General features: G+C 39.4%; 1 protein-coding gene and 3 non-coding genes across 5 annotated transcripts; 3 read left to right on the top strand and 1 right to left on the bottom strand.

Moving 5' to 3' along the window:
• The first annotated feature begins 106 nt into the window (after window positions 1-106).
• Window positions 107-5,768, top strand: LOC146376527 (cyclin-G2-like). Of its 2 annotated transcripts, XM_084946352.1 has the most exons (8): window positions 108-287; window positions 804-926; window positions 1,054-1,191; window positions 1,300-1,550; window positions 1,682-1,760; window positions 1,839-1,937; window positions 2,994-3,196; window positions 4,930-5,768. In XM_084946352.1, the coding sequence occupies exons 2-8, from the start codon at window positions 804-806 to the stop codon at window positions 5,039-5,041; spliced, it is 1,005 nt and encodes a 334-aa protein (XP_084802478.1). In that variant the 5' UTR covers window positions 108-287; the 3' UTR covers window positions 5,042-5,768. The 2 variants fall into 2 exon arrangements, with proteins under 2 accessions (XP_084802479.1, XP_084802478.1); XM_084946353.1 differs by lacking the exon at window positions 1,054-1,191 and having other exon boundaries at window positions 107-287.
• Window positions 5,769-6,434: 666 nt separating this feature from the next.
• Window positions 6,435-6,506, top strand: trnac-gca (transfer RNA cysteine (anticodon GCA)). Its single transcript has one exon. It is a non-coding gene; the product is annotated as a tRNA-Cys (tRNA).
• Window positions 6,507-9,161: 2,655 nt separating this feature from the next.
• Window positions 9,162-9,233, bottom strand: trnac-gca (transfer RNA cysteine (anticodon GCA)). The gene has a single exon. It is a non-coding gene; the product is annotated as a tRNA-Cys (tRNA).
• Window positions 9,234-12,071: 2,838 nt separating this feature from the next.
• trnac-gca (transfer RNA cysteine (anticodon GCA)) lies at window positions 12,072-12,143 on the top strand. Its single transcript has one exon. It is a non-coding gene; the product is annotated as a tRNA-Cys (tRNA).
• Window positions 12,144-12,440: the final 297 nt, after the last annotated feature.

The raw sequence follows: 12,440 nt of genomic DNA on the forward strand, positions 1-12,440 counted from the left end.
ACAACTGTTATAGCCAACAGGCGCCTTTTTGTGCCACTTCGTGACGCAAACAGGCAAGACGTTGCGTTTCTAGAGATGCATGATGGTTAAAGTAGTTTTCCCCAGCAGGTCCGGAGCTGCTTGTTTATTACGGGCGACGGGGAGGGGGTCGTCGCTCTTCGACGGTGATCGAGGTCTTATTTTATTATTTCCCGTCATCGCAATCAAAATGGAAACATGGAGGAGTGAAATCTGAATTGAAGTCACGGAGCTGTTACTATCCTGCACGCCTTCCGCTCCTGGGCAAGGTAAAACGACTGCTTGATTAGCGCTAGCTAAGTTAGCTTACACTGGAGTACTTTGTGTGGGTGACGCCCCCCGAATGTTTTTTTTTTTTGGCAATTATTGATGTTTTTGTTTTTCAAAACACAATTTCTAAAACCCAAAAGAAGGAAATAGCCTAGCTCTATTAACTCAGCCCCGTCTGTAATATGAAATCATCTCCCTGTTTGGATTAGCCCGGTGACCTAGTTTCAGGTCAGTGGTCATTTAGCTCAAATATCTACATCTACTTAGATTTGGTGGTGGTTTAGTAGTTGTGCTTCGGCATATTTTATGCATTCACTTAACAAATCACTTATAATATTGTAACGATTGTCAGGTTATATACCAGATTATTATTATTTTTTTTTTCGTAGGGATACCGGACAGCCTGTAGGTGTAGTTTAGGAGGCAACAGTTACAGTCAACATAGGGTTACTCTGACAGTCTCTTGGATTTTAATGGAAAATAATAAACAAATATTACACTATGTTGTTTTCCAGATGAGGGATCTTCAGGACGTTGACAGTTTGCTCTTGAAAGAGTTGAAGTCATGCTGTGCGACAGAGTACAACTTTCTTCCGAGGGAGACTGGCCTGAAGTTGATGGAGTCTGCCTCCACAGAGGTAGCCCACTGCCCACTACTTTTGTTTTTGTGGAGTTTTTTTTAGCTGTGTTTGCAGGCATATGTGTTTGCTAAAATGACTGCTATTTTCAGTGATGCCTTTCTAATATATAGTGGTACATTTGTAGAATCACAGCGGAGTATCTGCAAAATGCAGAGACACCAGAGTGGAAGAACTGTGGAGCCTGACCAGCTTCTTTGGCTACTGCACCCAAACTTTTGTTCAAGCTGTCAATTTACTTGATAGATTTCTCACCATTATGAAAGTAAGAATTCCAAGTTAAACGCCAAGACTGCAACTGTGCATGTTTAATGTCCTTTAGTCTCCTTTGACTTTGATTCATTGGATTTTGGCTCATTTCTGTTGATGATAGGTGCAGCCTAAGCATTTGCCCTGTATTGGAGTTTGCTGTCTTCACATTGCTGCCAAAATGGTTGAGGAGGAAAGCAATGTCTCACCCACTCATGAGCTTATTCGCATCAGCCAAAGCAAGTTCACCGTGTCAGACCTGTGTCGTATGGAGAAGATCATCTCAGAGAAGCTCAGTGTGGAGCCCAAAGCAGTGACAGCCTTAACCTTTCTACACCTCTACTACTCAGCCTTCACATCCCTGTCTGCTGGAAGGTAAATATTTTTTTGTATTTACTTTTTCTTGTTGCTAATGCTGCTCCAGACTGATTGGAGCTGGTCAAATAGTTACTGCTGACTGAGGCTTGTACTAGCAGATCACATTAGGATTCCCTCTATATTTTAAGGGAGGAGATCCCAAGCATTGGGAGACTGGAAGCCCAGCTAAAAGCCTGCTTATGCCGGCTTGTTTTCTCTAAAGCAAAAGTAAGCAAGGTGACACTTTTACAGCATAGCAGCATTAGTTTGGAGTATCAGGACTAATTAATCTGTTCTTCTTCACAGCCATCCGTGCTGGCGCTGGCCCTCATTGCTCAGGAGTTTGAAGCCCTCCAGTCAGTCATGTTGTTGAAGACTGTCCAGCAGTTCCAAAGACATGTAAAGGTATGAAGAGAATAGGGTGCGGCAGCTAAATCCTCTCTCAAACAGTCAGTATTATTCCATCATAATATATTAGTAACAAGGGTATTATTAGGGTATTATCATATTAGTTTTTAGTTTTTATAGTGTACTTTTCACAAGAAAAAATTTGTTTGATGATATTTTAGCTCATCAAGCTGAAGGTTTAATGTACTTATGAGTCAGGAGTCCGTCATCCATCCATGCATCTGTTCACAATTAACAAGAATTGCGACTCCTGCTACAATATTGGTCATTATTTAATCAGGATTGCACATAATTATCACCTAATGCGTCTTCACCCAACTTTTGCCCAAGGTCAAGGTCACATTTGTAATTCTTTTCTTTCTTTCTTTTTCTTTCAATGGGCAGTAACTCGGGAATTGTGATGGAGCCAGATGAGCTTCCACATCCCTGATGTTGTGGTTTTTAATGTTTTGGCAGTTTCACTGTAGTCTTATCACAGCTGTGAAATGAGGATTTGAAGCTATTTATATTTAGACTTTTTCTTCCAACTCGTTTGGCACCAACTTTTCTGTCTCCAGCCAAAAACATGTTGTCTTTGTTTCACCTATCCCTGTGTTTGGAGGAGCTGCCTCACCCCACTCAGCATGAAAGTCCAAACAGAAACGGTGCGACGAGACATGACTGCAAAACAAGTCTAATTTTTATTAAAACTGAAAAATTTACAAGCAGCAGACAAAGTCTCTCCCTTAGAAAGACATGGTGACCACTAATATGCTTTTAAAACCCTTAAAAATCCAGTCTAACCTATAAACAAAAGTCAAGAGTAAATGTTACTCCCCCAGATGAAGCACCTGTATCTGGTGTGTAAACGTAGCCTGTTATATTTTTAAAGATAATTGTGTTCGGAAAACTTGTTTGCAGTTTGGCCGGGGTAATCCCGGAGAGACTGTAAAATGCGGTATGACTTAATGTTGCCTGGCCAAATGCATGGGAAAACTGTTAAAAAATATATATTTTAAGGCCATTCCTGTTTGTAACCTCTCAGATGTTTCCTGTTTTTCTTCTTCTCTTCAGATCAGTGACAGTGAGCTACTCCACTGGAAGGAACATGTGGCCAAGTGCATGGTGGAGTACCGCTCGAGCGAATGCAACAAACCAGACAACAAAAAGCTTGTTTGGATCGTGTCAAGGAGGACGGCTCAGAATCTCCAAACTAGTCACTTCAGTGTGCCCGGTCTGCCAACTATTCCCGAGAGAAGCTGGGATGAAAGCGAGAGGTTAATAGTTAATCTTTTCTACTTTCTTTGTGCTATAATGATTTCTCGGGTGTGCTGGGCTTCTTGGAAAACTAAATGGGATAATTATGGTAAAATCAGGTCAGAATATTTTCCACAGCTCATGTGTAGCACACAGCAAATGCATTCACATTAATGGAATGCAGTGGTTTAGAAGAGGTAGCTACAGGAAACAGCACAGTTGATAGCAATGAACGCTTAGGAGTTTTAGCCGATCTATTCTCATATCAGTGCAATCTAACATCGCACGGACTTTATACTAGGATACGGTTTATGTTAGACTGCTATGTTTATCCTTTGATCCTCTGTCCTGCATATTGACTCTCTCTAGTGTACATAATTTGACACACAAGTCTCACAATAAAACATGCCCTAAAGAGATGTGTGCTCTATGGATGCAACTGTATTAAAAAGTGATGATAAGATGGATCAGCAGGTGAAAAAATAGATTTGCCTTTTATTTTTACACCTAGCCTCCATACATGCTTATTGTATTTACTTTGTAGGAGGATCTGTAAAGCTGCATTCAGATAACACAAATTTGTCCTTCACATATTAGTACTAACATGCATACTTTGTGTGTGTGTTTTGTTTTGTTTTGTTTTTTCAAGATCCAGCAGGTTAGAGCCTGCAGAACCGCTGTGTAAAAATGGCTTAAGAAAAGTCAAAACGTCATTTTTCAAGTTTCAATTTTACAGCAGAATTATAAAAATGATTGGTTAAATATGTGCTGAAGAAGAATTATTCTCAATTAACTTTCAATTAGGTTATGGTTAGCATTAATAGAACTCTGGACTCATTATTCCTTGATTTCACTACTAAACCAAAACCAGAAACATTAAAAGAGTGAGGCGTGGCTCTTGGAGAGCAAAGATGGTGGTAGAAATGTAGAAACTTCCAGAGGAAAATAAAAACAAAGACTAACTTTACTCTGTGAGTTAGGACTCTGCATTTTGAACCTGAATTCTAAGGGTTTTGGCAACCGCTGTATCAAATATGTTTTCTCTTTTATTCCTTTTTGAATGTTTTTTGCTCACACTAGCAGGGAAGCTACATCTACAAACTGTAGACAGAAACACACACCCAAAAATCTTATTATTAGTAGAAGGTCACCTACAAATATGATAAAACATCAGTCCCAGAAAGTTAATTCTGTTCATCTGGACGTAATGTTTTCTGACGCCGTGTCCAGATGAACAGATTCAACTTTCTGGGATTGCTTTATCTGACTGGCTGAGCATGCATCAAAACGTAGAACATTACTCACTAAAATTGAACAGTGAAGACTCCACTTCACTGAGTCACATTACCCAAAGTGAGGCAGAGCAATTGGCTAAAGCTGCTTGTGATGGGACACTGTCCTATTATGCGAAGCAGCCACACCCTTAATTCCACCATCAGCTTCACGCAGCCACGAGAGGCACTGCAGTTTTTCTGCTGCGGAGGTTGCTGCTTGTTTAAAACCTTATTTTAGGTCAAATCAGGAAAGCTTCTAGGTGTTTTTCTATCAGATATAACAGATTCTGTTCAAGATTAAGATTTTATCCAGCAGTAACCAATGAAATCAAAGTCAATTTGGAAAATGCTATAAAAATAACGGTGCTGGTGCTGTTTCGAGTGGGACTTTGCTTAAATCCCATTCAAAATGACTGTAAGTAGGGTTGTAACGATTAAACAAAGGAAGCACTGAGTATTAATGCTGTCTTGTCTCATAGCGAGGACTCCTGTGAGGACATGAGCTGCGAAGAGGACAGCCCATGCGGCTCGTTAGGAAGCGACGGTGAAGGAGCCTTCTTCCCTTCCACTTTTCTCAACTGCAGAGAATAATGACTCCCAGTAGTGCAGTAACACCAGATGTGTATTTGTCCCCTGAACTGTAACAGATTTCAGGGCAGACCTGTGTGTTTCACTTGTGTATCGTGTATCGTATGTATGCCAAGTGACGGGTTTGGATTATTAAGTGCCTGTGTTAATTCATTTTACTGTTATTCTGATGTAAAACAAACTAAAAAACAAAAACATATCATAATAGTGCAAAATCGAAATTTGCAATATCTCGGCAGCTCAATGGCAATACATGTGAATGTCTTCTGTTTGTGTCTAAACTCGACACATTCCAGGAAAACTAGTGAGGCACAAGTAACAACTTTAGGATGTCAGTAATTAGACACCTTCACTGTTGAGTACCAGCTAACACACTAGCACATCCACATCCTTTTATTGTTTCTTAATATATATTATATGCCACACATACTTACAGTATTCTGCAGATGTCAGTGTGCTAACTAACAAATGTTATTCTAATGTGAAATATATGATGTTGTGGTGGGAAAATACCAGCCTGTAAATGCATGGAAGATTTTTAATATGTGACAGTGAATGTTTTCATGTTTACCAAGATAAGCTTACTGAAAAAAACGTTTTAAAAAAAATGTACATAACATGTAAAAAAATAAGAAAAAAACATGGTGCTTAATGTGTATTGTATTAAGATATAATGTGAAATATGTTGGAAGGTCAGTAATAATCCCTCCAATTAAAAAATACTTTTTAAGTGTTTTGTTCTGTTTTTATTTTCTTACTTTTTGAGGTTTTGTCAAGTCTTATCATTTTAACCTCTAAGATTAATTCAGTTAGATTTGTTTTTGTCTCAAAGTGTATTATGAAGACCCTACAACCCTTATAATGGCAAAAAAAAATAAAAAATCCCCCAACCCAACATTCAAATGATCACCTTTGAGCAGCACTTTCCGACAGTGGGGAAGAAGAACTCTCTTTTAACAGGAAGAGAGCTGCTGTCTTGGGGTAGTAGGTGAGGGGAAAGAGAAGAGACAAAATAGAAGAACAAAGCTATAGGAGAGAGTAGACATGCAGCGCATGACATGGAGAAGTGGCAGATAACTGAAGGACCGAGAAAAGGGTTTTAATGTAATTTTTAAAATTAATTTTAAGAATATTGAAAGAAAGCAGTTCTACATATTTGTTTAATGTGGATGTGAAGATTCTACACTGGGAGCAGGCTCAGTATTGTCCAAATTTAGACGTAACTGCTGGTTTGTTTATTTGCGTGTTTAAAAGTGGAATCACGGCCCTTGAGGGGAGTTTTCTGTATTTTTAGCTTCTTTTTTTTTTTTCATTTTTACCTGTGTTTACTGTGTTTTGTGTCACAGAATCACGTGATGCCTTCAGATTCCATAGTTTAGGGTGACCTTCTCAGTAAGGGGGTATAGCTCAGTAGTAGAGCATTTGACTGCAGCTCAAGAGGTCTCCGGTTCAAATCCGGATGCCCCCTTCTTCTAACAAAATAGATGTTGCTATAGAAAATAATCTGTGACGAATGAGTAATTTGACTTGCTGATATTACAAATAGATATTTATAATAGATATATTATAAATAATAATGCACTACAAAACCCTTTCTGCAAGCTGCACTACATGACAGACATCTCCATTAGGAGGCAAGATAAAGATCACTATTTTACATGTTTATAGTGAAATAAATGTATATTAAAAAATACTTGTATGTGCATGAATATGTAAAGAAGCATATTTGATTGTTTGTTCTACTTTTTAAAATGTATTTATACTGTGAAAATGTTAATTTTCATTCGTTGCCTCAAGGCAACACTGTGCAGTTAGCCCAATTTTTTCAGGCAATATAATGCATTTGCATATGTGTGTAGAGATGTGTTTGTGTGCATTTATATGATCATAGTCAATGTTTTTTACTTTATAATCTACTCATAATTACAGGACATGGATGTGAATACCTTTTATGGAAGGAAACCAAGGGAATGTGCACTTTCTGTCCTCAGTAAGTGAGGACAGTGAGCTTTCAGGGAGTGACAGTGAAGTAAAGGAGTGGATCCCTGAATGAGGTTTGAGGGACACTTAGGAGCTCAGGGGTCAGTTGGTAAAGTAACTGTGTCTGTGTGTGTGTGTTAGTGGCCACATGGCAAGCAGGTCTGGCCCGGATCTGGTATCAAGTCGGCACTGTGGCTGACTTCTGGCATGATAAGACGTATGTCATCCACATATGGGCCAGGCCTGGCATGGATGGCACTGTCTATGTGATGGCATGCCATATCTGGCTTGGTTGTGGTTTGGTTTATGAGGCCCAGGCCTACAGAAAACAGGTCTGGCCCAGATCTGGCATCAAGCTGGCACTTCTGACTGACTGGTGTTTTGGCAGAGTGTATATCAACCAGATGTGTGCCAGGTCTGGCAATGATGCCACTGTTTATGCGATGGCATGCCATATCTCAGGTGGTAGAGCAGGTTACAAACTGATTGAAGGTTATTGGTTTGATCCCTGGCTCCTCCAGTCTGGATGTCAAGAGTGTGAATGTGTATGAATGTAGTTAGGAAGTAGTTAGGAAGCACTCAGTTAAGCGAAAGTCGGTGAATGTGAGATGTTGTATAGAGCAGTTTAAGTAATCTGGGAGAGTAGAAAAGCGCTATATAAAAATCAGTCCATTCACTGTCTGAACAGAGTTTCGGCATGTTACTTTTGCACTGTTTTGCATGTTCTGGCACGTTGTTATTGCATGGCTTGATTAAGGTACACATTAGGCTGGCATCTGGGGCCAGAGCTGAAACTGTTCTGGACCAGCACAGGGCCAGCAGTGTGTCTACAACTGGCCCGTGGCTGCACACCACCTACAGGTGGCCCACATACCGCAATGAATGATGGCCCTTTGGTGGCCCAGATCAGGTTTGCCAGAGGTAATCCACACATGGGCTAGCACAGGACCACCAGTGTGTCTGAAACTGGCCTTGTGCTGGCCCATGTGTGAGCCACCTCTGGCAAACCAGGTCTGGGCCACCAAAGGGCCGTCATTCTTTGCGGTATGTGGGCCATGTGTAAGCACATTGTGTGGGCCTGATCCGGGCCATACCAATTTTGCTGTGTGTGTGTGTGTGTGTGTGGTCGTGTATTACTTATTGTTGTGGGGACACAAATTTGTTTACACACTCACATTGTGAGGTCTCGCCTACTTTATGGGGACAAATTGCAAGGTAAATCATTCAATTTTAGGGTGAAGGCTTGAGTCAGGGTTAGGTTCAGGCAGGGACTTGTGATGGGTAGGATCAGGATAAGTCTCCAGGAAATGAATGTAAGTTAATGTAATGTCCCCAAAAGTGATGGAAACACAACGTGTGTGTGTGTGTGTGTGTGTGTGTGTGTGGCGCGCGTGCATAGGGTTAGGGTTAAATGTTGGATGTATTTTGGTGTTTTATTGTTCTGTGAAATGTTTACATTGTTTATTTGTTGTTATTTATTTGTTCATCCTTGTTGTACTAATACAACTTATTATAGAATAACTTGGCGTTGTACTATCCTTATCGCACAGTGTTGCCTTGAAGCAACAAACCAATATCTGTTTGGGGAGGTGTCAAATTTTATGATTGATATATTATTAGGGACCCTAAAGTTCCCCCAAAATTGGGAGAAATATTTTTTTCCCCAAAAATGAAAAAGTCATGCAGTAGAGGGCTATTTCCTACTTATCTATAGACCCAGACTGTTATTAGTCAAATAAATCACTTGGATTTTTTTTTATTTTGACTTGAGCCTCAGTGTCAAGATTCCAGTGGTAAAGCTCAGTGGTAGTGTTCAACTGTAGATCGCTTGAGAATCAGTGTTAATGATGCAGAGCTGCTTGCTGTAGGGGGTGTAGCTCAGTGGTAGAGCATTTGACTCTAGGTCAAGAGGTCTCCAGTTTAAATCTGGATGCCACCTTTTTTTTTTAATATCACTTTTTAAGTATTAGGTTTGTACTACAGGAACTCTTTAGCTTAAACTATATATCTATATCTATCTATGTATTTATCTATATAGTTCCTGTAGTACAAACCTGATACTGTCGAGTTGGATTGTTTGTTAAACAGTGATACATGGTGCATATACATGGTCAATAAACGCAATTCTGATATATAAAAAAAAAGGGGGCATCCGGACTTGAACCGGAGACCTCTTGATCTGCAGTCAAATGCTCTACCACTGAGCTATACCCCCGAAATCCCTGTTAATCACTGCTATTGTAGAGAGTCATTGAGAGGCACACACTATAGGTCACTGCAGATCAAGAGTTCTCTTTTCGAAGACTGCCTAGATGACAAAATTACACTCTGCAGATTCATTAATCTAATAGCACTTAGGTCTCTCTATAGAAGAGTAAAAGTAAATCCTTCCTGCCAGTCAACCTGTAAAAACATCTCTGAAAGGCAGATAAAATTCTTAATGTCAGCTGTTGTCCAACAGTGTGCCACTGTGCTAACACTGGCTAAAGAAGCAGGACATGCAGAGGCTTTATTGTGACAATAAGGATATGATGATATGTGAGCAGGTTATCTGATCCCCTCACACTTTTTAGCATTTATTTTTTGTTCTAAATTCTGACCTGTGCTTGCTTTTGTTTTGTGTACTTTTCAGCACCAAAAAGACAGTAAAGGAAATTCAATCAGTTAAAACCCAGTATATAAAACCCATTCCATTAACTTTATTTGTATGACCGCAGATTGTTTTCACCCTAATAAATTAGTCAGCTTTTACCTGCTTTTCATTTGAGCTTCAGTGTTGAGATTAAATATCAGAATGCATTAGAAAACAAGCCCAGAGCGCCACAACTGAAAGATGAGACCCTAAGTTCCACACTGTGTGCAGTCATACACAGGGGGGATAACTCAGTGGAAGAGCACTGCAGATTAGATTGTCTCCAGTTCAAATCCAGATGCCTTGTTGTTTGTGTTACTGTTTAACAAACAATCAAAATCGACGGTATCAGGTTTGTACTACGGGAACTCTCCAGCTTAAACTATATATCCATCTATCTATTTATCTATATAATTCTTGTAGTACAAACCTGATACTGTCGAGTTTGATTGTTTGTTAAACAGTGATACATGGCGCATATACATGGCCAATAAACACAATTCTGATTCTGATATTAAAGAAAAAAGGGGGGCATCCGGACTTTAACCAGAGTCAAATGCTCTACCACTGAGCTATACCCCCCGGGCTCTTTAACAATGACTGCTATTGTAGAGAGTCATTGAGAAGCACACACTATACAGTTCAAATCTGGTTCAAATCCAGACGCCCTCTTTTAGAAGACTGCCTAGATGACAAAATCACACTCTGCAGATTCATTAATCTAATAGCACTGAGGTCTTGCTATAAAAGTGCAAAAGTAAATCCTTCCTGCCTGTCAACCTGTAAAAACATCTCTGAAAGGCAGATAAAATTCTTAATGTCAGCTGTTGTCCAACAGTGTGCCAGTGTGCTAACACTGGCTAAAGAAGGAGGACATGCCGGGGCTTAATTGTCATCGGCGTAACTTTGTGCTGAACAGTGGGAGTGTCAAGATCTTGGTCTAAATAAATAAAATCAACAGCCTATTTATGCAAGATATGTGACAAAGTGGCTAGAACGGAATTAATTTGCCAATTGTCACTTGCATATATTGTTATTTTGTGTTCTGTTATTTTACAGTCAGCCATAATGCTTTAATTTAGACATTGCTGGTGTAGCTTCTCTTAACACACAATATCCCGGGTTTTGTTTGTGGTAGCAGTAGTTACATCCTTTACATCCATGCATGTGTTTTAAAGCAAACACTACTAACCATCAGATAATCTGAATTTTCTTCTGTTTACAGGCACATGTCTGGTAAATTATGTTTCTTTATGTTGCTTTGGTTATACTTACCATGGTGTCCATGTTGTGTATTCAGGTCCTATATGTGAGACAGGTGTATGGGAAGGGCCGCCCACTACTTCCTGTTTATATAGGGTCATGAGGTCAATGATTGCATCACTGGGTGTAACCAAATGGAGGGTTTTTCATTTTGTATAGTATTGTTTGTTTTCTTTAAAGTAGCCTTTTGAGTTATATTGTATGCAGTGTTTTACTTTACAAACCATTTAGTTGAGTAAATGAGTTTGTCAGTTTCATGCATGACTTTATTCCTGTTCTTTGTTTAGAATTGTATTATTTGGTTTGACCTATTTTGTTTCAATGGTAGGGACTAACGAGGTCAGGTGTGGGCAAAGTCTTGTATAAAGCCAGTGGATTTTTGCATGCCTGATTGATTGTTTTATGGTAAAAGGGAGATGCCAGCAATAAAATATGCTTAAAAGAACTTCAATTGTCTGCTAATGCTATTTACTTATCACCTTCCTTGCTGCTTAAGTTATGCTACATCACAAGATAATTCATAATTTTATGGGGGGGGGGGGGTTATATTGGTTGGGTCTGATTAATGGGGGGGGGGTCATGACCCCTCTAGAAATTACGCCCCTGTTTATTGTGACAATAAAGATATTATGATATGTAAGCAGGTGATCTGCTCCTCTCACACTTTTTAGCATTTATTTTTTGTTCTTAATTCTGACCTGCGCTTGCTTTTGTTTTACGTACATTTCAGCATCAAAAAGACAGTAAAAGTATTAAAGAGGGTGCAGAGGAAATTCAAGCAGTTAAAGCCCAATATATAAAACCCATTCCATTAACTTTATTTGTATGGCCGCAGATTGTTTTCGCACTAATAAATTACTCAGCTTTTACCTGCATTTCACTTGAGCTTCAGTGTTGAGATTAAATATCAGAATGCAAAACAACTGAAAGATGAGACCTCAAGTTCCACACTGTTGCAGTCATACAGGGGGGGTAGCTCAGTGGAAGAGCACTGCAGATTACATTGTCTCCAGTTCAAATCCAGATGCTGTTGTTTGTGTTACTGTTTAACAAACAATCAAAATCGACGGTATCAGGTTTGTACTACAGGAATACGTTAGACTGAAAAAACTGTATATATGTATATAAACAAACAATATAAACACATCAAAGGGAATAGGGGGTATAGCTCAGTGGTAGAGCATTTGACTGCAGATCAAGAGGTCTCTGGTTTAAGTCCGGATGCCCCCTGTGTTAAATGCATGCTGCAGTATATTTACTACTCTATTTATTTAGAGGATGTTAGGCATTTACCATCTGACAGCAATACCTAAGTGAATTAATGAAGTAGTACTGGTGGCCCAGAAAGTCTTGTACAGTAAGAAAACTCCATAAAACGAAAATACAGTTAAAATACTAAAATGTATGCCCTGCCGGGATATCGAGATTAAATTCCAGTACGCATGACTTAACTTATGCTCGGAACTTTTAAATCTTCTGCCAGTCCCATTCAACTAATTACCGAACAAGCGTCTCTTTGTGCCGAAA

The sequence above is a fragment of the Perissodus microlepis genome, chromosome 12 (genome assembly GCF_051167445.1).
Source record: "Perissodus microlepis isolate ML-2025 ecotype Zambia chromosome 12, ASM5116744v1, whole genome shotgun sequence".
Classification (NCBI taxonomy): domain Eukaryota; kingdom Metazoa; phylum Chordata; class Actinopteri; order Cichliformes; family Cichlidae; genus Perissodus; species Perissodus microlepis.